Below are 23325 nucleotides of genomic sequence, written 5' to 3'. Positions count from 1 at the left end.
ACATTAGCGACACGTGTTAATTTGGATCACCAACAAAATTGTAAAGCAGCAGCGAAAATCCATTTCAAGCCGATACTTCTTAAAAGCACTTGTATGCGTGCAAAACTATGGTCAGCTTTGCTGTAAGTGATCCTAAGGAAACGCCACCTTTTTCAGTTCTGCTTTTTATTTCTTGTCCTCAGCCAGCAGAGGGAGCTCGAGGTACATTTTCTGGGCGCCACACCTCGTTGGCTCCATTCACATGACACGAAGCACCTGTGGTGTACTTGCCAAACTCTTCCCTTGTTAGTGAAAAACAACAAAACGTTTTCATTTAGCTCTTTATTCAAAACTATAAATCTGCCCAAAAAGGGGCTGTCCTCGGTAACAATTATATTCAGGGGTTTTAATTAACTCATTCACTGCCAGGACTCCCAGTTAGCATGGATATTTGACTTCTATAGGCAATTCAACAGTTTGTTAGTAAACATGCATAACATAAATAAGGCTTAACAACTGTTAAGAGGCAAAGAGGAGGACATAAAATAAGATGCAGTTCTACAGTTGCTTGAAATTATATTCGCAAAGAATAAACCAACAATGCATCCAGTTATCTATTTCATTACAAAAGAACAATTGCCACACCCTCTCTGACAAGATAAATATGAAATATTAGGATGAGATGTACACTGTAACTAGAGGTGTTAACAAGCACACTGCATTTAAAAGCCTTTTCTAGCAGGGATCTTGAAAAAGGTTACAGTAATTTGACAAAAAAGTGAAATTATGTGATGATTTATGCATTTGTGTGGAAAACAAAGAGCATTAAACAGTGTAACATACATTTCAAAGTTATGCAAAAATATATATTCCAAAGACATCATAAAAAAAAAATGTAAGTGTTGGGTCAAATATGTAATATGAATGTTCACTTGACGTTGCAGATTTTGACTGAGGTTCCAACTCCGAAGCCTGGGTGAAGGGGCTCAGTGAATGTGGTTTCGAACCTGTGCAGCAGCGTCATGCTGCTTCCAATGCTATAAAACGCCAGCACGCCTGCACTGTGGTCTAAGTACACGCCGATTCTCGGAGAGTGAGGCCCACTGACGGCTTTATCCACCCTGTTGTGCCAGGCCGAGTAGCCTGTGTCAGAGCAAAGTAGACTCCAGGATTTATCGTTGTAGCCCAGCAGACACAATGAGCCTTTGCCCTTACGGCTGATGCCCCCGTAGGCCGCTCCGACGGAGAACTCCCCGCTCCACTCGATCTCCCAGTAGAAGCGGCCTCCGGACAGACCCTCCCGGCACAGAACCTGGGCAAAACTGTCAAACCTCTCTGGGTTGTCCCCATAGGGCTGCAGGTCTCTGGTTCGGATGACTTTTCTGCTGTGTTCAGAGATGTGCAGCTCTTTGTAGGCTGTGATCGGATCCAACTTCAGATGGCAGAAGTCTGAATCGTGAGAAACGATAAACTTTGATTTTCGAACCGAAGTACAGTACATTTAAGGGGACATACATGTTTGAATGGCTTTTATCCAAAAAGCTGGGTCTTCGGTGTGCCTGCCCAATGGTTTCGTGTGAAATTAAATAAGCAGGTAAATCTTTTATCTGCTTCTGAACACGTGTCTGTGAATGAGCTCTTCTGCATTGCCCACTGTTCTAACAGTGCATGGGTCTAATTTACTTTCTTCGCTTAGGACAGGATCAGCTAGGCTGAGCGAGGATCCAGAGCCATTGTGAAGCTGTCTCCTTTAAATGGATACTTTGAGTACTTACATTTGATAAAATCTGCTCTGCTCCTTGGCTCTGGGGTAGCCGGAGTGCTGTCCACTGTTGTCATGTTGTGCTCTTTACCTGCAAATTGAACAGCATTTTTCAAAATCTCTGATCTGTTGTTGTTGTTGTTGTTTGACACCATGCATTTATGGTAATTGTTTTTAGGCATCAGCTCACCTCTGCTCCTTCTGTCCAGTGTTCGACTTTCTGTAGTGTATACCGGAACATCATTTACTGTAAGGCACAGAACGTTGATTTATATTTTTCTGCGTTCATTATGAAAAATTGGTTGGCTTCTGTTGCTAAAATCAAACCAACCTGTCTTGGAGATCTTCAACAGCTCTTCCCTGCCAAACTCTTCCAGACGTTCCTTGATCTCGGCCACAGCTTTCCTGACGGCCCCAAAGGAAAAGACTGGGTTTACGCTCACCTTTGGTATGAAGCCATCATCGGTGGGGGTGCACAGGTAGTTGAAGTTCTGAGGGAAGCAAGTTTGGAGAAATACTTCCTATAATTAATCTGCCCTGTACACAAATGCATACACAGTTCCATATGTAAAGACATGAAATGGAACGACAAATGATGTAATGTAATATGTACCCGCGATGAGTTTTAAACCTTAACAGTTCATTCGTCGTAAAATCAGCTCCCTCGGATGTGTTTGTGCAGTAGGATACCTGCAAAAAGTGGATGTGGTCGTCTGTACTATAAAGCTGCTTCAAGCCCGACTCCTTTTTTTTCAGTTCATCTATCTCCTGTTCCAGACGCTCGATCAAAGCTTCGGCTTGGTTGAATGCGGCCTTCTCATTGATCCCAATCAGCTTGGTCACCTCTGACCTCATCCTCTCAATGGAACGAATCATGTCCTCAAACATCTTCTGACTTTCCACCATGGCTCGTTGGGCTGAGTTCTGCACGAGAACACGGAGAGTGTTTTACTGGAGGAACGGCCACTATATCTTGAGCAGTGTGATGCAAATGAGATGTCCTTTGAAGAATAATTTGGAGTGGAACCTTTGAGGCTAACCACATTTCATCGCTGATCCGTTTCCAATTTGGCTTTATATCCAAACCATTTTCCTTATGGGAAATAATGGAATAATAATAATAATCAGTTCTGGAAATGTTGCCATTGTAAAACCTTTCTTTGCAGTGCAGGCTTTTCAACTGTTTAACTAGCGTTCCTAACTTCTATACAAGCGTAAAATGAAGGCTATTTGACCTCCAAAGTTTGCCGATTTTTGCCAGTTAGTTTTCTTTTTTTTTTTTCCACTGTGAGTCTGTGACCGGTCTAGGGTGTGTTCCAGATCACCCACAACAAGTGCTATGGAAAATTGATGAATATGGTTGTTCAACAGTTCGACCTTACCTTTAATGAATCCACTGCAGTCTTCAACTCTTCCAGCTCTTTTACCCGCTCTTGACATTTTTGTCTAATCTCGGCAGTGGAGATTCCCAAGAGTTTCTGGAATAAAGGATTTGTTATCAGAGTCCATCATAAATGTTGCGTTTCAGAAACTCTCCAAGTCAGTGTCCTGCTGGCTTGATTTTTGTTTTTGAGGAAATACAAGTTCATATTTCAAGGCTTAAGTCCAGACAGCCAACTCAGCACGTCTAATAAAGCCTATTCAAAGAGCTTTCTCAAGACAGGCCGGTTTGATCTCAGACGGGGGTCTGTAATGGAATTCTGGCCATGTCAGGAATGCGAATCCACCGCTGACTGACTTTTTAAAGAGATGTTTCAAGGTGCACGTCGTACTGACATGCAGAATAGAGGGCTTTTCTAATTCATCTTTATTCTCAAGCTCACCAAGCCATTCTTCAAGATAAGCTGGTGGAATGTAGGGAATCTGGCAGGGGTGAGCGTGTGAGGGGGAGGGGATACAGGAGGAGATGGTGTGAGATTTGCGAAACTCTGATTGTAAATGTCCTGATTAGAGATACCAGACTTTGTAGAGAGGAAGCTCGAGGGCACAAAGTATAATCAACAATGTAGATTTATACACAACGCAGTCTGTTGACCGTCTGTGTTTTCTCACAGCACTTGAGCGCTTTGATTGTGTTTGGCTCTGATTCGTGATCCCGAGCGGCTGAAGGCCTTGACTCCCTGACATTCCAGTATCACTCCAGGCCTCCTCCCACAGGTGGGAAATGGCACAGGAAGACAGTTTCTGTGTATCCATCCCACAGATGGAACACCACATTCTCTGAAAAGCAACTTTCAGTGCTGATAAGCAAGACACTCCCCCCCACCCGCCGCACAGCGAATTTGTTTTGGCGGTCAATGCCTGCCGAGGTAGCTGATAGCATTGGGAAAACAGGGCAAAGTACGTGCGACAGTTGTGTTGGGGAAAACAGCCAAATAATCTCCATGGAAACAACATGTTTGTCGTCTTTTCTCTTATGTGCTCATACAACAGTTACACTGTGACACGAGTACGCACTTTTGCTCTCTGAAGCTACTTGAAAGTCATCTAACAGGTACACGCACTATTTGTAAGGTTGAACAACACAATCGAGCATTTTCCTTGTTACCCTACCTGTTTTTCACTTCTCTCGGCCTCGGCAGAGACAATGTCATGGCCTTTGTGTTCACTGACTGTGCAGATGGCACAGATACACATCTGGTCGGTTCGACAGAAGAGCTCCAAGGACTTCTGGTGCTGCGGGCAAATCTTCCTGTCCAGGTTTCCCAACTCATCCACCAACTTGTGCCTTTTGAATGTGGCTGACTCATAGTGTGGCTTCAGGTGTTTCTCACAATAGGATGCCAGACAGTTCAGGCAGGACTTGACGGCCTTGAGTTTCTTCCCAGAGCAGAAGTCGCAAGGGACGTCACTTGGCCCGGCGTAGCCATTCCCTTGGGGTATGTGGACGTTAAGGTTCAGACCACTCTTCTTGATCTTCTCAGCCACCATGCTGAGTGTAGCGTTGGGCCGCAGCACAGGCCTCTGGGTGAAGGTGATCTTGCATTGGGGGCAAATGTAAATCCCTGTGTAGTCCGCCTCATTCCAGTAGCCGCTGATGCAGTCCATACAAAAACTGTGACCGCAAGGAATAGCCACAGGGTCCCTCAGGAGGTTCACACACAGGGTACAGCTGAAGTAGTCTGGAGACGTGTGATCAGCCATCGCGGTAGGCACGCGAACGCTTGCAGACCTGAGGAAGTGGAGAAGAAAAAAATGCCGGGAGCGAAGAGCGCCGAGTTAAGTCTGCGTGGGAGCCCGCCCTCCTGAGTGAGTGTGGTACAGCCAGCCAGAGACAGGACCTACTTGTATTTCTGAATTCCAGAGGTTATTGATTGAAAGCAGACAAGGCCCGCCTCCTGCACTCTGAGTGTACATGGGAGTCCTGCCCTGCTCAGATAAGCAGGTTGAGCAAGGCTGGAGAGAAAGGGAGGGAGCGAGGGAGGAAGGGAGGGAGAGCGAGCCGTGTCGGCTGGAAAGAGAGGAAAGTAAAAGACTGAAAGGGAGAATGAATGAAATGTGAAAAGCTTAAACGAGAAAGAAAAACATGCATGAAAACGCCTTCATTTCCCCCACAGCTAGCTTCCAATTCCTCCTGTGGCTCATCTGAGGATGAATTGCGCGCACTTCTCAACAGCTGTATTTCCACCTATTGTTGTCAGACAGAATCGCCATTGTCTTCAACCGGTTACAGTCCAACAAACACAAATGGAGGGTTAGGTACTGTTGGAATTTAAGGGACCACCCAATAAACAAACACAGACGTTGCAAGCTTGAGCATTTTCGGGAAAACATCCCTTCTCACTCCTTTGATCAGTTAGACTATTTTATATTGCAACCCATCAAACCAGTCCAGTGAACTCGTGGAGGTCAATATGTAACCGCAGATATGGAGATAGCATCTGTTTGCTCAGCAGAAGTCGACACACATGCAACCAGAACATTATTGAAAGATGCAGGCGTGTGTAGATGTTTGACATACTCGTGTGTTACATCATGCGGAAAGTTGCCTACTCCACTGTTTAAAGCAGCCACGAGAAAGCATCGACACAAAGTGTACGCTGACATCATAAACCATTTCCATCGGACCTGGACTATTGGTTTCACACGACACTAGCTCCTCATTCAAGTATTCTTATGTCCACTCCTCCCTTGACATAACACTAAACGTCTCAGAAGTTGAATAGTAAGCTTCACATTCCTCAGTGGAGCTGGAAACAAAATAAATGCGTTGAAAACTATCAGAAGTACAGTATCCGCTCTTCACTCCATATCCTGCATGACTTCATACATATTACTTCACCATATTAGGTCAGGTTGTGATAAGCCAGTTTTCCCCTTCCTTCCTCCAGTGTAGAGGGTGCACCCTGTGATTACAGATTAACTACCTGCACTTGTTATAGAGGGGGAAAACACTTAACACACTTCTGATATTGAAAAAGGAAAGACTGTGCAGCAGCTACAATGTCATTGTTGTACTCTATGAAACTTGATCATGTTTGGGATACAGGACTTTTTCATTAGCTTTACTGACAGGACCCTGCGAGTACGCAAGGTGCTTGTTGTGAACGGAGGAGTTCTGTTTTAGAACAGATACTCCAGTCATCCATAGCTGAAACCGAGTTCAAGGTGAAAGGTCGGCCACCCTTGAGAGAGTGCGGGCATGCACTCTGCAGGAAAAGTGCAGGCAAGCACACATGGCGACTTCATCGAAGGAAACCAAGTGCGAGTTTAGTGAGGGTGTGTGATAAAAACAGGAAGACACCATTCTAAACATGTGATGGTGAAAACACTGGACTGATTTCTGCTAGGTAACCAAAGTGAGGACTGATGAACGTTACACGGGCCAAATGAGACTTTTACTGTCTAAATATGAAGGAACATTAGGGCCATACAAAAAGAAACAAAAAACAATGCGATAGGATTAAAGTCAAAGTTACAAGAATATACGTCAGGAGAATAAAGTCAGGATAATACAAACAACATTTACCTGCATTAAGATTACGACAGTTGAGGATCTTGTTAGGAGGCAGTTCCGCATAACAATAAAATAGTTAATGTTTTCACACATCATCAGTATCAGCGAAATTTCGTATCTGTTCCTAAGAACCAACAACATGAGAGAAAATGCTTTTTTTGTGTGTGTGTGGGTTTTTTTGATCGTCAACCAAAAGGGTTTTAAAAATATTTAATATTTAATGAGGACTACAGTTCAATTGAGGTATTGTGTCGATGTCTAAAACAGATAAATAACTGGATGAGCCAAAATTTTCTTCAATTGAACCACAACAAAACAGAGATAATTGTTTTGGCAATAAAGAAAAGAGGATTGCTGTTGCTAAATACCTTGAGTCACTCTTTTTAAAAACCAAAGACCAAGTCCGAAACCTTGGTGTTCTGTTAGATTCCGACCTGACTTTCAACAGTCAAATCAATTTCTAAAACTGCCTTCTACCATCTGAAGAACATATCCAGAGTGAAGGCTTGCATGTCTCAAGCAGACCAGGAGAAGCTCATCCATGCTTTTATCTCAAGTAGACTTGACTATTGTAATGGTCTTCTGACTGGACTCCCTAAAAAAAGCATTAAGCAGCTGCAGCTCATTCAGAAGGCTGCAGCTCGGGTTCTGACCATAACAAAGAGGTCAGCGCATATTACTCCAATTCTAAAGTCTTTACACTGGCTTCCAGTCAGCTTTACAATAGATTTTAAAGTTCTCCTACTGGTCTATAAATCACTAAACGGTTTAGGTCCTGAATACATGAATGAAATGCTAATGGAATATAAACCCAATAGGGCTCTGAGATCGACAGACTCGGGTCAAATAGTGGAGCGCAGCTGTTAGCTATTATGCGGCACACAAATGTTTCTTGTCATGTTCCATCCCATCCATCCATTTTCTGAGCCGCTTCTCCTCACTAGGGTCGGGGGCGTGCTGGAGCCTATCCCAGCTGTCATCGGGCAGGAGGCGGGGTACACCCTGAACTGGTTGCCAGCCAATCGCAGGGCACATAGAAACAAACAACCATTCGCACTCACAGTCATGCCTACGGGCAATTTAGAGTCTCCAATTAATGCATGTTTTTGGGATGTGGGAGGAAACCGCAGTGCCCGGAGAAAACCCACGCAGGCACGGGGAGAACATGCAAACTCCACACAGGCGGGGCCTCAGAACTGTGAGGCTGACGCTCTAACCAGTCGGCTACCGTGCCGCCTCTTGTCATGTTACTTTTTTTAAAATTCTCATAACTTTGCAGCTTTTGTTTTATTTTTCCTCATTTCAGTGTGGCCCTAACACTTTGTACAGACACATCTTTAGATCCAAGCTGGCGAAAAAAACAAAACAAAAAAAACTCTGTATGTTAGTCAGAGTTGCACTGGAAAGAGTCATTTTCATGGAACTAATCCAGAAACAGACAGCTCAGCGCTCATCCTGTGCACTAAAGTGAGTGAAGTGCAATGATCGTTGGCCAATAGATTCCTCTTCTCCATAAAATCACGGTATTTTTGTTTTATGGAGGCAAAGTCCGAGTTTACTGTTCAAACCAAGGTCATTTATGTTGGCAGAACAAAGTACAGAGCAGTTTTCCAAATCAAAACCTCCTCAGTGTCAATTTTCAGCCAAAGAGGCCTGTTGAAACTCCAGCTGAATTGTGGTTCTGGAGAATTTTGCAACATTCCTAACCAGACAAATGTATATTCACGTGTCATATGAAAATAATTAGAATTATTTCATTCACTGCGATACTGTGCATTCTTCAAAATGAATATAGGAAGTCAGTCATTGTCTTGGTTACAATGAAAAATGGCATAGTCGATGATGAATGTTTTTTGTCGTTGTTGGTTAGCTCACTTTGCATCACTTCAATACACTGTTTACCTTTCTTTTTTGGTATACAGGTATGATGTATATTTATTCTTGCATATCAGCTGTTGTTGATGGACAGCAGACCTGTCAATGGCCCACTCTGCAGGGGCCATCTTGGCTCTTTAACAACGGAATCTGTTTGCACTGCTGTTATCTGGGCTATCAAGTGGAGTTGCATTCCACTCCATTCCGACAAGCCTGCAACTCCATCTTGACTGTGTTTCACTGTAAGATGAAACATTCAATGGAAGGTATTTTCTTTACTCAGAAGAGAAAACATTCCTACAATTGCAAGAGTTTCTGCAGTGACAAAGTCTCATTGCAGAACCTGCATGTTAAACGTCATCAGAAATGAGTGTTAATTAAATGCTAACAAGTTTGACTGTTAACTAAGCGGGATAGGTGCACTATAACTTGCACTATAACTGGTTGAACACACAGCAAGCCAAATTAGCCTCATCAAAACAATGAATTGCACATCACTGCAGGAGCACAATCGCTTGATATGATTGATGAGACACTACAGCCGATCATCATACAAAGAGGCGCGTGGACTATAATCTGTTTAGTGGTGCACTGTGACTCGAACGGCGATCATTAGATGATGTCTCACTCAGTACGAATAACTGTGACACACCTGAATTGTTTCAATAGGCTTCATTGTCTTTGTTCTTCTATCATTCAAATGCAAATACAAGATGCACTTCTACCATTCATTTACATCGAGATGCGGTTTAGAATTCGTTTCTATTTGAAGTGTCTACATGCGATTCCATTCAAAGAAATGATGAAACTGATGGCACAGCGCCCACGTTATCTTGCATTTTATTCATTCCCTCTGCACACTCTAACCGATGAAGACATTCACTGTGCCCTCGCCTCGCCCCGCCCTTGTTTTACTGGTTTCGGCTTAACCAGTTTAGCCTCTCCCCCTGTTCACTCCATATAACTCCACGCCAGTAGCACCTGTGGGATCACTTTGCTCCTGTGCTGACACAAGTCACTGAATGTCACGGCGTCCTCGCTGCATTTGAGCGAAAACTATTGAACGGCATGGCATCTGAGCAGGACAACTGCCACCTGTGTAAGGAGTACCTCAGGGATGCCGTGTCCATTCCATGCGGGCACATCTTCTGCTCCATTTGCCTGAAGACCTACTGGGACCACGCAGACCACACGGGCACATACATGTGCCCACAGTGCCGGGTCACCTACAGCAAGAGGCCCACACCGAGACGCACCGGAGGCTCTCGGCACTCTACCCTTCCACGCAACTCAGACGCCTTCCCGCCTCCACCTCCGTCCCCTGACTACAACGTTGCCGGACCGCAGGATGTGGGCTGCGACATCTGCGTGGGCAAGAAGAACAAAGCCATCAAGACCTGCTTGATGTGCCTGGCGTCCTACTGCGAGAGGCACCTCAAGCCCCATTATGAGTCGGCGACTTTTAAACGGCACAAGCTGGTGGATGAAATCGGCCATCTGGACCGGCAGATCTGTCCCCAGCATCAGAAGGGTCTGGAGCTGTTCTGTCGCACGGACCAGATGTGTATCTGCGTGCTGTGTACGGTGAAAGAGCACAAAGGTCACGACATGGTGTCTGCGGAGCAAGAGCGGGCGGAAGAACAGGTACGCAATTAGGTGACCGATTGGAATATTATCGGGCAACACAGCGGGGTGAACAAATCGAAATATGAGCGTTTTTGTGAGACCTGCTGTTCATTTTCTGCCTTCCTAAACTGCACAGAACTTTCCTGACAGTTTGCGATAAGTTAATCCAACTGACGCCTTTCGTTGTTGTCTCCACAGCAACGCCTGGGTGCCACCCAGGCTGAGATCCAGGAGAGGATTCATGATCGACTCAAACAGATGGAGGAACTGAAACAAGCAGTAGACACACTCAAGGTTCGGACCGCTCATCGATCAGGACTATAAAATCGGGCCGACCCGTTCCAGATCCATCCATCCATCCATTTTCTGAGCCGCTTCTCCTCACTAGGGTCGCGGGCGTGCTGGAGCCTATCCCAGCTGTCATCGGGCAGGAGGCGGGGTACACCCTGAACTGGTTGCCAGCCAATCGCAGGGCACATCGAAACAAACAACCATTCGCACTCACAGTCATGCCTACGGGCAATTTAGAGTCTCCAATTAATGCATGTTTTTGGGATGTGGGAGGAAACCGGAGTGCCCGGAGAAAACCCACGCAGGCACGGGGAGAACATGCAAACTCCACACAGGCGGGGACGGGGATTGAACCCCGCACCTCAGAACTGTGAGGCTGACGCTCTAACCAGTCGGCCACCGTGCCGCCCCGTTCCAGATCGAATAGGATATTAAATCAACGACCTACGCACTTGACATTCCTTCATGTTGAGAGTGATGAAAGCATCGCTCGGGATGCTTTTAGAAAAGAAAAAAAAGGGACACGCACATGATTTATGGTCTGCCTCCTGTTTCCTGCGCAGAACTCAGCCCAGAGAGCAATGCAGGAATGTGAGAAGATGTTTGGCGACATGATACGCTCCATTGAGAGAATGCAGCAAGAGATGGCCAAGATGATCTCCACCAATAAGCGGGCGGCACTCAACAACGCTGAGGGTCACGTGGAGCGTCTGACCCACGAGATCTCTGACCTGAAGAGGAGAGACAGTGAGATCACTCAACTGTCCCGCACTGAGGACCACATCCACTTCATTCAGGTAACATGAACATGACAAATTCTCATGATAGCACATTAAATGCACTTTATTTCGATGTTTTTGTACTTCTATAGCGTCAAATGCAACAATGCACCCTTATTTTCCTTGTTTCTCTTTTCTTTATCAGAGCTACCACATGCTGATAGCCCAGACTGAGGCTGAGGAGCTGCCCACGGTGACCGTGAACCCTTACTTCACCTTCGGCCCAGTTACTAAGGCCGTGTCCGAGATGAAACAGCACATGAACGAATTTAGCAATGATGAACTCGTGAAAGTAGCAAAGACGGGTGAGTGGGTAACGTATTGTTGTATGTGGCTGGATTGCAATCCACTGGTCTTTTATCACCACGCTAACACATATTTGTTTACAGTTAACAAAATGACATTTTGTCAACTGGAGGAGTCCAAAAAGAAGCGCGCATTAAAAGGTGAGTCAGCTGAAAACCTTATTTTGAACTCTTTACGGATTTCATCACTCAGTTTGATTACCCTAATCAAACTGAGTGATTAGTACTGCACGTGCAATGGAAATAAGATACTTAGGGAAGCTTCACTTTATATTTTGAAAGAGTTTTCCCATTTTGCATCACTTGGCCTGAAACAGTCAATTAGATTTACATTACAAATGTCCTCTACAAAGTTTTGCACAGATCAGTAGTATATTTTTCCAATGCTGCAGTATATTGTTAATGTAGTGTTGTTTGAGGTCACTCGGTAGCCACTTGTTCAAATGTTTACTTTGAGTATGATGTGACTCAGTTAACATGAACAAACAAACAAATGTTATTTGCATGTACTCTGTAAATACTATGACAATACGGTGAACTTTCAGAAGTATCAACATCGTGCTTTGCTAATCTACCTTAACGGCACCTTACGGATAACCAATATCTAATCATGCAGCACGTTCTAATCAGGATATGTTTTTGTTGTTTTTGCTTCCACAGCAGATGACGCTCCCATGTACAGATCTGTGCAAGTCCAGGAACCACAGCACAGGGACGACTTCCTAAAATGTGAGTGTCAGCTGATCCGCTTCCGTTGATTGCTGCTCATTTCGGCGCTTAAGTTGCGTTAGGTGCTGTTTAGCTCCTTTGTCAGACCCTGCGGCTGACCACAAACTCAACACTATTTGTCCCACAGTATCACAGAGAAAGTGATTGACTTGCAGTAAACAAAACAAAACAAAAAAAAAAGATAAGAAATAAAGCAGTCTGTTATATTTGGTGTTGAGAAGTTAGTCAGACAAGAATCAAAAAGGCTAAAAAAAAAAAAAAAAAAGAAATAGAGCAGTCTGTTATATTTGGTGTTGAGAAGTTAGTCAGACAAGAATAAAAAAAAAATAAAAAAAAAAATCGGAATGCTTGTATAAATCCGAGTGAACCTTCAAATTCAATATGCTAGAGATTTCTGTTTGTGGTCAAACTTACAAGGCAGTGTTGATACCTCTGGCATTCCAGATAATAAGCCGGACAGAAGTAGCAGGGGCCGCCGGGTGTCCCACCAACTGTGATCTGCAGAGGGAGAGGGAGAGGGAGAGAGAGAGAGAGAGAGAGACATAGCAGGCAGGTGACATCTAACCCCTGCAACAATTCTCTTTTGTTTGATGTGTAAAGCCAGAGGGTCTCACACTTTCCGCCCTTAATCTACATCCACATCTTACCTGATGAGACCGAGCTCTTTCCATAGCTGCTCCCTTTTCTCTGCTCACAATCAACACACTCATTCAAAACTGCTTTTAATCTGGAAATAGTGTAGTGTTGTACAGTTTTGTTATTGTTTTAGGATTTTTTTTTTTCTCAAACCACTGCGGAGTCACTTGATGTACCCCAACCCACCCAAAAATGACAACATACATGTTATTATTAAAATGAAAATTACTAATAACAACAAGAATTGTTTTATGCATTCTATTATAATTATTCTATAATGATTACAATAACAATAATAGTGATACTAGTGGTAATCATATTATTTAGCACGTGACTGGCCTGACCTTTTTTAGGAACAGGTACAGACCTCGGTAGTTGAATAATTATCCACATGGGAAATGTGAGTTTTGCTCGTTCTATGAGGGACAACTTGAAGTTTGGTGAAACGATCCAACTGCTCTGCTCAAACTTTTCACTTCGAGCTGCTGGTGCGATGGTGATGGGCCATGTCATCTTGTGCTTTTCCATTTCCATGGTCATGTGATCTTAAATGTGTCATCTTCTCAAATCCATATCGTATGTCTCTTCCTAGATGCTTGCCAACTTACTCTGAACCCAAACACAGCCTACCGACAGCTCCACCTGTCTCGAGGGAACAGGAAAGCTGCCCTCAAGAGAGACCCCCAGTCTTACAGTGACAGTGCCGCCAGGTTTGACTCTTTGCCCCAGGTCCTGTGCACGGAGGCCCTCTCAGGTGGCGCCTACTACTGGGAGGTCGACTGGAGTGGGGAGGGGGCTGCCATGGGTGTCACCTACAAAGGCATCAAGAGGACGGGTTACGGAGACAGCTGCCGCATCGGCTACAATCACAAATCTTGGAGCCTCTTCTGCTCTGACTCCAGCTATTCTGCACGCCACAACAAGGACCAGATAGAGGTCAACGCGCCGTACTCTTCTCGAATTGGGGTCTTCCTGGACCACGCTGGGGGAACCCTCTCTTTTTACTCTCTCGGGGAAACAATGTCTCTCATTCACCGCTTCAAGGCCTCATTCAGTGAGCCTGTCTATCCGGGCTTCTGGGTTTGGTACGAGTCATCCATCACTCTCATCCAGCTCTGATAAGAACACAGAGCAATATACAAGTTATTTAATTTGATCGCGTCTCGTGAATTTAAAAGTTATACGTTTATTTGGGGAGTTGGGGAAACTGTATTGTTGATGACCATGAATATTCTGCAGATGTGTGGATTTGGGCAATCAGATGAACAAAGTGAACGAGAGTGCTGTATACCTCCGCATTTACGTGAGGAACTGTATTTGATTGAAATTGCCATTTATACGAGATGTATTTGTTTTTAATAAAGGTATTATGAAGGGCTCACTAATGGTGTAGTGGTACACTTGCCTGACTTTGGTACTCAGTGACCGTGTGAATGTGAGTGCAAATGGTTGTCTGCCCGGCAACTGACTGGTGACCGGTTCAGGGTGTTGCCTGCCTTTTGCCCCGTGACCCTGACCAGGATAAGCGGTGTAGAGAATGAACGGATGGATTTTATAAAGGTGTGCCGTGTCACTGTGGTTTGTGCCGTTGTTTCATCGCACACCAAAGGCCTGATCCTGAAGATGGAGTACTGAGAAAAATCGAGGTGGAGTTTGCAGTTAATAAAACAAACACTTTTGTCATATACTGTATGTTAAAACTGTCTGTATGAGCTGACATTGGACTATCATTAAAATTGTCTTAAAAAAAAAAAATCATCCCTCTTTGGCCGCGTTTATGCAATTCTCAGAACACATCTGAGGTGTTTATCACTCAGCTGGGATTGGTAGGATGTTTTGTTGGTGTTCATCACACTGAAGGTCTGTTCACACACACATATAGAGCCAAACACCACCGGCATCCTCTGTGCCATCTTTTGCATTTTGGGACATTTGTCTGCGCTTAATGCAGCATAAAACTCATCCAGTTTGAGTTGACCTTCTCTTTTACGACAGTATCACACTGGAGATCAATCAGTTCCATCTGCAGCTCCCATGGCGCTCTTTCAGGGTCTTGTGTGACTGAATCTTGGATGGCAGTTTGTCAGATGAAGGTGTTTTGCTGAGCCCGCAAGCTCGATTTGAACCGCTGAGGCGTAGCCGTCGGTTCCTGCGTTGATTGGCTGTTAGCGTAATCAGCGTGCTTGCGCTACCTGGTGGAACCACTGGGCATTACAGCACAACCTGGTGGAACTACTCGGCGTTACAGGACAAGCTCAAATGAATGTAGTCACGATTTTGATACGATCTGGGCAATTCTGTACCAGTCTCTGGAGGGCCGGTTGTGGCCCGCGGGCCATAGTTTGCGCACCTGGCTCACATTCAAATCTAATCAGATTCTGCCGGGTGTCAAAGGAGGAGAGGATAAGAAAACTTCCGATGATTATCAATGAATGTGTATTGTACAATACATGGGCGTCCTCGGTTTACGAGGTAGTCCATTATTAACCTCCGCGAACGCATTACAGTCAACATTTATATGGAAAACAAACACGAGTACGATGGTAACTGAGCGACTATTTCATTCAGTAAAATACATCAGAGTGGCAGAGGGTGGGTGAAAAGGACGCGACTGTACTCTTTGTTGTATTGCAAGCAATTTATTTTCTGTTAAGTGGAATGTGCTCCCAAAACTATTTGACATGCTATTTGCGTGTCGTAATAACTCTTCTGTCAACCGTTTCCGTAGTGTAGTGGTTATCACGTTCGCCTAACACGCGAAAGGTCCCCGGTTCGAGACCGGGCGGAAACATGTTTTTTTTTTAATAGTAGTATATTTGTAGCGATCCACAATTGAGTAAATCAACAATGTTTAAAGTAGAGGGATTGAGTTTAACAAGACTTTATGCAGCGTTTGTACCCAAGATTGCTTCAGCCTTGTCGCTGAGTGAGTCGGTAGGGGGCAGTCAACCATCACTTCCAGTTCCGCAAAGAAAAGCTACACTAGTTTCTCTCCGGATACATTTAGCCTGCACACCTCACAGAAAGAAACGCCGCATTCTCACGTTTTGATAACTTGAACCGTTGCAGGTGAGCTTCGTGTTCCAACTCTTTCGTCTCACATATTGACACGTCGATGTGCGTATCAGTCGGCAAACTCTGGTTTCGTCCAACAGCGTGCCTTAATTCGGACGTAACTGCTGTCAAGGTTTACCAACAATTGAATGAATGAAGCTTATTTGGCTAGTTCGCTAACATAGCTGACGTGAGCTCGGTACTCCACATGCCATAGCTGTTGAAAAAAAATAACGGATTCTTTTTTTTTTTTTTTTCCATTTTCTCACGAGTATAGTATTATAATATTCATATACACGTGTATATTGCTATTCGAAGACGCGTTGCTACATTGTTGAATGCTATGTATTGGGAGATTCAATGTTAACAGTCGCTATGACAACCGTGGACGAAGCAAACAGCGGGCTCATTCGGCACAAAGAGCGGACAATATTTGCGCTTTCATTAGAAGAGTCATTCCTGTTTCGCGAATTTTACATATCGTGCAAGTGAGCGTGCAACTTCAAAGACATCAGATAGTTCATGGGGGGAACATCGAAATATGCTTGAAACACAACCCACGTCACGCCACGTCACGTTACGACAATGGCCACATTTATTGCTGGTGTATTGTATAGCAGGGTTGCTAATGCAGTACTTCTGTTGCTTTTGCTTTATTAGAACACCCCCCTGTACTCCCCACCGGGGTAAAACCACACGAATATTAAATAACATCATGATGATGATGATGATAATCAAAGTCGAGACAAAAAAAATGGCATTATCTTTGTAAAGGCAGACCAAAACATTGTACAGCCACTGTATTCAATCTCTCTAGATTGTGCAGGTGTACCTTTATGTTGTGGCCAGTCGTTACGTGTTTTAGTCCGAGTTTGTCTGAGCCAAACTTGGACATTTTGGACTTCATGTATGACATAAAGTGTCATAGTATCTTATGCACATCTTTCTCCATTGGCCTTTTCACTTATTCCAGATGGCGACTACTAAAGTTCCAGAGGTTCGTGACATCACACGGATTGAGAGAATTGGTGAGAATGTACATTTCCAAAGCTGCGTAGATACAAGCGGTATTACATATACTACCGCAGTAGCCCATTTTATTTGTATTAATTTTGTCTTGTCTTCAGGTGCACATTCTCACATCCGTGGACTTGGTTTGGATGATGCTTTGGAACCAAGACAGGTGAGAGCATTGCACACAACATTATCGCAACCCTCAACTATGGAGAAAATTAACTATTTGACACAGTTTTGATATACCCCCCCTGTTGTTATTTGTATTTGTAGATATTTATTGGAAATGAGGTCAGAAAGAATGCGGATGATAGTTTGGAAACCTATTCCCACCAGTTTAAAAAAAATAAAAAATACTCAGCAGGAATCTCGTTTCTAGCAGTTTTTTTAAAAACTCATAAATGGTAGAGCCCATTTCCACCAGTGACCCCCCCTCCCCTCGTTTTTTAACAACTTTTCTTAAATGTCCCGTTTCTGCCGTGGGGGGAAAAAAATAGTGGCAGAAACAGACTTCCATATGGGCTTCCAAAAGTTTGAGAGTTGACAGACATTGAAGATGTATGCCAGCAATAACATTACATGGGAATTTGGATTTATATATGGATGTATATATGAACAGGGAAGGCAGTGCTATGTAACCCTATGTTGAAGGGCATAACAAGTAGCAGTGTGTGTGTGTGTGTGTGTGGTGGTCGTGGCCATGCAGTGCCAAAGGCCCATGTAAAAAAAAAAAAAAAAAACATTGCTAGGTTAATAGTTTTTACATTAATATTAGATTCCAACAAATACTTAGTAGCACCCCCCCAACATTTTTATTTCAAGAATAAATAGAATATATATATATATATATATATATATATATATATATATATTTTTTTTAAATATTTTCTTTTTCTTTTTTTTTTATACTGCCCCGCTGAACAGCCCAGGGCCCCCAAATGCTCAGGGCCCTGGGATAATGCCCTTTTTCTTCCATGCTCTTCGTCCCCCCCCCCCCCCCACTGTATATGTGCAGTATATGTGCATGCATGTTCATGACAATAAAAGTTGATTCTTCTTCTTCTTCTTCTGCAAGTGACTGGCAGCCAGTCCATGGTGTACCCTCCCTCTCACCAAATGTCAGCCGGCATAGAAAATGGATGGATAACTGTGAGTGTTCCCCTGCAGGTGTCTCAGGGGATGGTTGGTCAGCTGGCCTCCAGACGGGCAGCAGGGGTCATCCTCGAGATGATCAAAGACGGCCACATAGCTGGCAGGGCGGTGCTGTTTGCAGGCCAGCCCGGCACTGGAAAGACCGCCATCGCCATGGGTGAGACCTAAATAGAAGAGGGATGAGACTGTTGCTCTTACACGCCCAAGCTAAATAAAAGTTCCCCCGCAGGTATTGCTCAGAGCCTCGGGCCGGACACCCCCTTCACAGCGCTGGCCGGCAGTGAGATCTTCTCCCTGGAGATGAGCAAGACTGAAGCGCTCAGCCAAGCCTTTAGAAAAGCTATTGGAGTGAGGATCAAGTGAGTGGATCAACACGATCTCCATTGTTTGAAATGCAAATGTCATGCATAGGCGGCTTTCTTTTACAGGGAGGAGACGGAGATCATCGAAGGAGAAGTTGTAGAAATCCAGATCGATCGACCTGCCACTGGAACGGTGGGTTAGAGTACACTTTTATTGGCCTCAAACTGTATTGGAGACTAAGAAAGGGAACCAGTAACAATACTGGTAACAACTATAACAATACAGGGGGTCCCGTGTTTAAGACGGAGTCTTAGGGAGGCGACGTAACCCAAATTGGTACGTAATTTGGAACTCACCGTAGTCTGTCACTATCCTACGCTAACGTCATAAATACAGTAAATATTTGAATGAAAAACACTTCTAGGTCATAAATATAAAAGAAGCAAATTCAAAACCTGGTGTTGACTGAGCATGTGCTGCGTGCTAACGTATTCTTATGGCACGCGACGTTCGAAAGATCGTTTTTAAGAGGTCCCGAGGACCCCCTGTACATGTTATTTTGCTAATGACAACGATCGTATCACAGTTCAGCAATAGTGCGACATGGTCTGGTCGTGGGGGCAGCATCTTAAGCAGCCACTTCATCCAGCTCTTCTCGGGGGATCCCGAGGCGTTCCCAGGGCAACCGGGAGACATCGTGTCCAGGGTTGGCCCCCCGGCCTCTTCCCAGTTGGACATGCCCATCTGTATATTACCACTCTACTTACAGCTTTTCATTTGATTGTTTATTTATGGTAACTGTATATAATATTGCTCATATCTGAAATGTTTATTTTCTTATGTCAGTGTGATCCTTGCACTACTATTCATATATTTGAGGAAATGATCCACACAGCATGATATCGAAATAATTTAAGAATGAAAAACTATTTCCTTTTTTTTTTTTTTTTTATTTTAAATGAAAAATGGTTTCCAAAACCACATTTTGTACCACATTCTTTCATAACATTCCATTAATAACAGTATTGTTGCCTATCAAGGACACCAAAAAGTGAAATAATAATATACCATTATTTCTAAAAAAAAAAAAAAAAAAAACAATCTGGAGTAAATTATTTTGTAAAAGCATGATAGTGACTACTATGAAATGTCAATCTTACCTTTCAACATGTTTAAACATTTGAAATCAGAATGAAAAGTGAATAAAAAGATCCTTTCATCGATTAAATACCCAGCTGCACATTCAGAACTTATGTAATCATACTCTTATGACGTTTAAAGTTAACCATTGTTTGTGGTACAGAGAGAGGGGAAAATGCCACATTTATTACAAACACCTAAAAAATAATATCTTGTTTATTAGGGTGCCAAGGTAGGCAAGTTGACCTTGAAGACTACTGAGATGGAGACAATATATGACCTGGGCAACAAGATGATTGACAGTCTCAGTAAAGAGAAGGTTCAAGCGGGGTATGGTTATCTCATTTGTTTACTTCTGCTCAGTCACCACCGTGTGTCAGAAGTATTGCATCAGTCAGGCCACTCACACTTTATCTCTCGTTTCCTTTCTCTCAGTGATGTCATCACCATCGACAAGGCTACCGGCAAGATTAGCAAATTGGGCCGCTCCTTTACCAGAGCTCGAGACTATGATGCCATGGGAGCTCAGGTACGAGTGAAACGTTTCAAAGTTGAGAACAAAATGTTCAAATGTCGACGTTTGGAATAGTATTACTGATTTTCGTAGCGTAGCCATTCGCGTCAAACTATTGTACATTGTAAACAGTAAAGTTTTCTTTGCAGACCCAGTTTGTGCAGTGCCCGGAGGGTGAGCTGCAGAAGAGGAAGGAGGTGGTGCACACGGTGTCCCTGCACGAGATCGACGTCATCAACAGCCGCACGCAGGGCTTCCTCGCTCTTTTCTCCGGAGACACCGGCGAGATCAAGTCGGAAGTGCGCGAGCAGATCAATGCCAAAGTTTGCGAATGGAGAGAAGAGGGCAAGGCGGAGATCATCCCCGGGGTACGCGTCACTCCTATTTTGTGTCGGTGACCCTTTTGTACATTACTATGCAAAAGTCTTAGACCGACATTAGGTTTGTTATTTTAATGACCTAGTTTGGACAGATGGAGAAAACATGCAAAACAGTTTTCCACACAACATCAACACTAATGCGCCATGGTATTGTATTTTACAAACTTACAAGAAACACAGCGCGTAATGTCCATCTGTGAAAATCCTTTTTCTGTATTGGTGTAATGCATCATGGGATACATTGCTTTTCTACTGACCATCGGTTGTTCACTACCTTCCAAGGTGCATTATTGGCACTATTTAGGGGGTTTCCTATACTCACTACACATTAAAACAGTACTACAAAATGAGGGAACGCTCTTTATGGGGCACCATATAGTCGATGGGCAGTGATTTTTCTTTTTTAAAACAGCCACGAAGTATTATCACCATTATCATGATTGCTTTTAAATGACTTTGCACACTTTTTTTGTTGTTGTTTTTGCAGGTGTTGTTTATTGATGAAGTGCACATGCTAGATATGGAGTGTTTCTCCTTCCTGAACCGTGCCTTGGAGAGTGACCTGTCCCCTGTTCTCATCATGGCCACCAACAGGGGCATCACTCGGTATTCTTGTTGTTTATTAGCTTTTATCACAATGTGTAAATGTACAGTATAGTTGAAGGCATGTCTCATTAATGTCCGTTAATGCCAAAGGTACAGATGGGCATTTGACAAAATGTCCTTGATCCCCAATCGGCATAATCAACTATCAGCGGCAGACATGCTAAATACGGTGGTAATGATAATTATTATCAGTTTATCAACCAGTGTAACACATGTTGTTTTAACATCTTTTCAATCTTATTACACTCTACGGGACTTTGAGTGGTTTAGCTTTATCTATTTTTTCCAAGTGTTATTTACGGTAAGGGTTCAAAGAAAGCTTTGCACACGCACAGGGAGCCCAGCTTGCTCCTTGTGCTTTCAAACAAAATGTTCCCTCTTTTCATTCCAGCATTCGTGGCACAAACTACCAGAGCCCTCATGGGATCCCCCTGGATCTGTTGGACCGCCTGCTTATCATCGCCACCTCCCCTTACACCGAAAAGGAGACGAAACAGATCCTAAAGATCCGGTAAGAATCTTGGCTCATGCTTCTCCAGCAATTAGAGTGCGTCAGTCGTCGAGTAACTCCTCATCCTTTTATTTCCAGGTGTGAGGAGGAGGACGTGGAGCTGAGCGAGGAGGCTCACACGGTCCTGACTCGCATCGGCATGGAGACGTCGCTGCGATACGCCATGCAGCTCATCAGCACGGCCGGTTTGGTGTGTCGCAAACGCAAGGTGAGACATCCTCATTGTTGTGCTGCAAACTGGGTAAAAGGCGTGTAAGTAAGGCGTGCTTCTGCAAATATTTATACACTACTTGCAAAACATTAGGGTTATTCATTTTAGGTTCATCCTGAAATTTCACCCTGAGCTGAATATCCCTTACTTTTTCTGAGTAGTTTATGCTAGTTTACTGTTTTTTGGGTTTTTTTGTCCATAGGGCACAGAGGTACAAGTAGAGGACATCAAGAAGGTTTACTCTCTCTTCCTGGATGAGGCCAGATCTTCTCAGTACATGAAGGAGTATCAGGAGTCCTTCCTCTTCAACGAAACGCGTGAGTAACATATCAGCATCACGCAATTTGCCATCATAACAGAAAGTGAAGTTCAAATAATTCACAAATCCTCTGCTATCAATGAAGACTTCAAACTTCATGTATTTTATGCTCCCAGGAATTTGTTAAAGTGTGTGCATTTTCTTTTATTGTCTTCCGCAACAAGTAGTGTTAACTGGTGTTACACCTCTTTTCTGTTCCCTTGCAGAAACAACTCAGATGGAAACCTCGTAATGAAAAAGTCTTGTTTTCTTACTATGTCAATTTATAATGTTGTCTATCTTCCGCGCAGTTGTCTGTTCAAACTTTTCCTCCAATTTGAAATAAACAACAAGCGACTGACTTGCAATATTATGGGTTTGTTTGGGCAGCAGATCGGCTATTTCCATTCTTTATTTTTATAATTTCCAATATGTTTTCCTTAATTTGTACCAATTCTTCATATAAAATAGCAATTAAAAAAATAATAAACATGGTATTTATCTTCCTAAGCAAGTCAACAGTGTACTGCTGTGCATTGAGCATGAACAATCAATCACTTGCAGGATTTCTTGACATTTGTCTTCCCAGTTCACCTTTTTATATTACATTGTTTGAGCGTGTCGCCTTCATGTTTGTCTCTGAGGTCTGGTAGGAATACCCATTCCCCGTGTGTTCTTGGTTGAGTCGTCATTACATGGTTTTCATTTTTATGAAAATGATTAAAAAGGTTTTAACAACAAACTCTATTCTCTTGTCTCATAGCCAAATCACCTACTTTATTCTCTGTAAAACCACATACAGTGGGTATGGAAAGTATTCAGACCCCCTTAAATTTTCCACTTTTTTTTATTTTTTTTTATATTGCAGCCATTTACTAAAATCATTTAAATTAATCCCCCCCCCCCCTCATTAATATACACACATCACCTCATATTGACAGAAAAAAACGGAATTGTTGAAATTTTTGCTGATTAATTAAAAATCAACAAATTAAAAAAACTAATTACGATGGTAACTTCTTTGAGTAAAACAAAAGCCAAACTTGAATTAGTACAGAAGGTACTCACGTAAATTATATAACACAGTACTGCAATTCTAGTAACGCAAACTGTAGTTGGAAACTACTGCCACGAGATGGCAGTCGCACACTGTTGAACAGTGAACGCCCGCAATAGTACCCAGCATTAAAATGATTTGAAATA

General features: G+C 43.4%; 3 protein-coding genes and 1 non-coding gene across 9 annotated transcripts; 3 read left to right on the top strand and 1 right to left on the bottom strand.

The window, feature by feature from the left end:
- Window positions 1-306: 306 nt before the first annotated feature.
- On the bottom strand, window positions 307-5299 carry ftr82 (finTRIM family, member 82). Of its 2 annotated transcripts, XM_061752570.1 has the most exons (7): window positions 4295-5275; window positions 3124-3219; window positions 2432-2665; window positions 2073-2232; window positions 1932-1988; window positions 1755-1832; window positions 307-1428 (listed from the first exon to the last, which is right to left on the bottom strand). In XM_061752570.1, the coding sequence occupies exons 1-7, from the start codon at window positions 4883-4885 to the stop codon at window positions 908-910; spliced, it is 1737 nt and encodes a 578-aa protein (XP_061608554.1). In that variant the 5' UTR covers window positions 4886-5275; the 3' UTR covers window positions 307-907. The 2 variants fall into 2 exon arrangements, with proteins under 2 accessions (XP_061608554.1, XP_061608555.1); XM_061752571.1 differs by lacking the exons at window positions 2432-2665; window positions 3124-3219 and having other exon boundaries at window positions 4295-5299.
- A 4227-nt stretch (window positions 5300-9526) lies between these two features.
- Window positions 9527-14324, top strand: ftr83 (finTRIM family, member 83). 3 transcript variants are annotated; one of them, XR_009785249.1, is made up of 8 exons: window positions 9527-10217; window positions 10398-10493; window positions 11054-11287; window positions 11415-11574; window positions 11659-11715; window positions 12238-12303; window positions 12748-12852; window positions 13532-13671. XR_009785249.1 is itself a non-coding variant. In XM_061752573.1 (7 exons), the coding sequence occupies exons 1-7, from the start codon at window positions 9642-9644 to the stop codon at window positions 14056-14058; spliced, it is 1719 nt and encodes a 572-aa protein (XP_061608557.1). In that variant the 5' UTR covers window positions 9529-9641; the 3' UTR covers window positions 14059-14324. The 3 variants fall into 3 exon arrangements, 1 of the variants encoding a protein (XP_061608557.1); XR_009785248.1 differs by having other exon boundaries at window positions 9528-10217; window positions 12235-12303; XM_061752573.1 differs by lacking the exon at window positions 12748-12852 and having other exon boundaries at window positions 9529-10217; window positions 12235-12303; window positions 13532-14324.
- Window positions 14325-15657: 1333 nt separating this feature from the next.
- On the top strand, window positions 15658-15730 carry trnav-aac (transfer RNA valine (anticodon AAC)). Its single transcript has one exon. It is a non-coding gene; the product is annotated as a tRNA-Val (tRNA).
- A 142-nt stretch (window positions 15731-15872) lies between these two features.
- Window positions 15873-22864, top strand: ruvbl2 (RuvB-like AAA ATPase 2). 3 transcript variants are annotated; one of them, XM_061752630.1, is made up of 14 exons: window positions 15873-16008; window positions 16967-17021; window positions 17121-17176; window positions 18175-18316; window positions 18389-18518; window positions 18588-18654; window positions 19826-19932; window positions 20038-20131; window positions 20266-20484; window positions 20984-21102; window positions 21494-21613; window positions 21692-21821; window positions 22027-22141; window positions 22350-22864. In XM_061752630.1, exons 2-14 carry the CDS (start codon window positions 16967-16969, stop codon window positions 22373-22375), a joined length of 1380 nt encoding a protein of 459 aa, XP_061608614.1. In that variant the 5' UTR covers window positions 15873-16008; the 3' UTR covers window positions 22376-22864. The 3 variants fall into 3 exon arrangements, with proteins under 3 accessions (XP_061608614.1, XP_061608613.1, XP_061608615.1); XM_061752629.1 differs by lacking the exon at window positions 15873-16008 and adding an exon at window positions 16023-16126; XM_061752631.1 differs by lacking the exon at window positions 15873-16008 and adding an exon at window positions 16037-16056.
- Window positions 22865-23325: the final 461 nt, after the last annotated feature.

This window comes from Phyllopteryx taeniolatus, chromosome 17, assembly GCF_024500385.1.
Source record: "Phyllopteryx taeniolatus isolate TA_2022b chromosome 17, UOR_Ptae_1.2, whole genome shotgun sequence".
Taxonomy (NCBI): Eukaryota; Metazoa; Chordata; class Actinopteri; order Syngnathiformes; family Syngnathidae; genus Phyllopteryx; species Phyllopteryx taeniolatus.
This window is presented reverse-complemented; position numbering and strand designations above follow the sequence as displayed.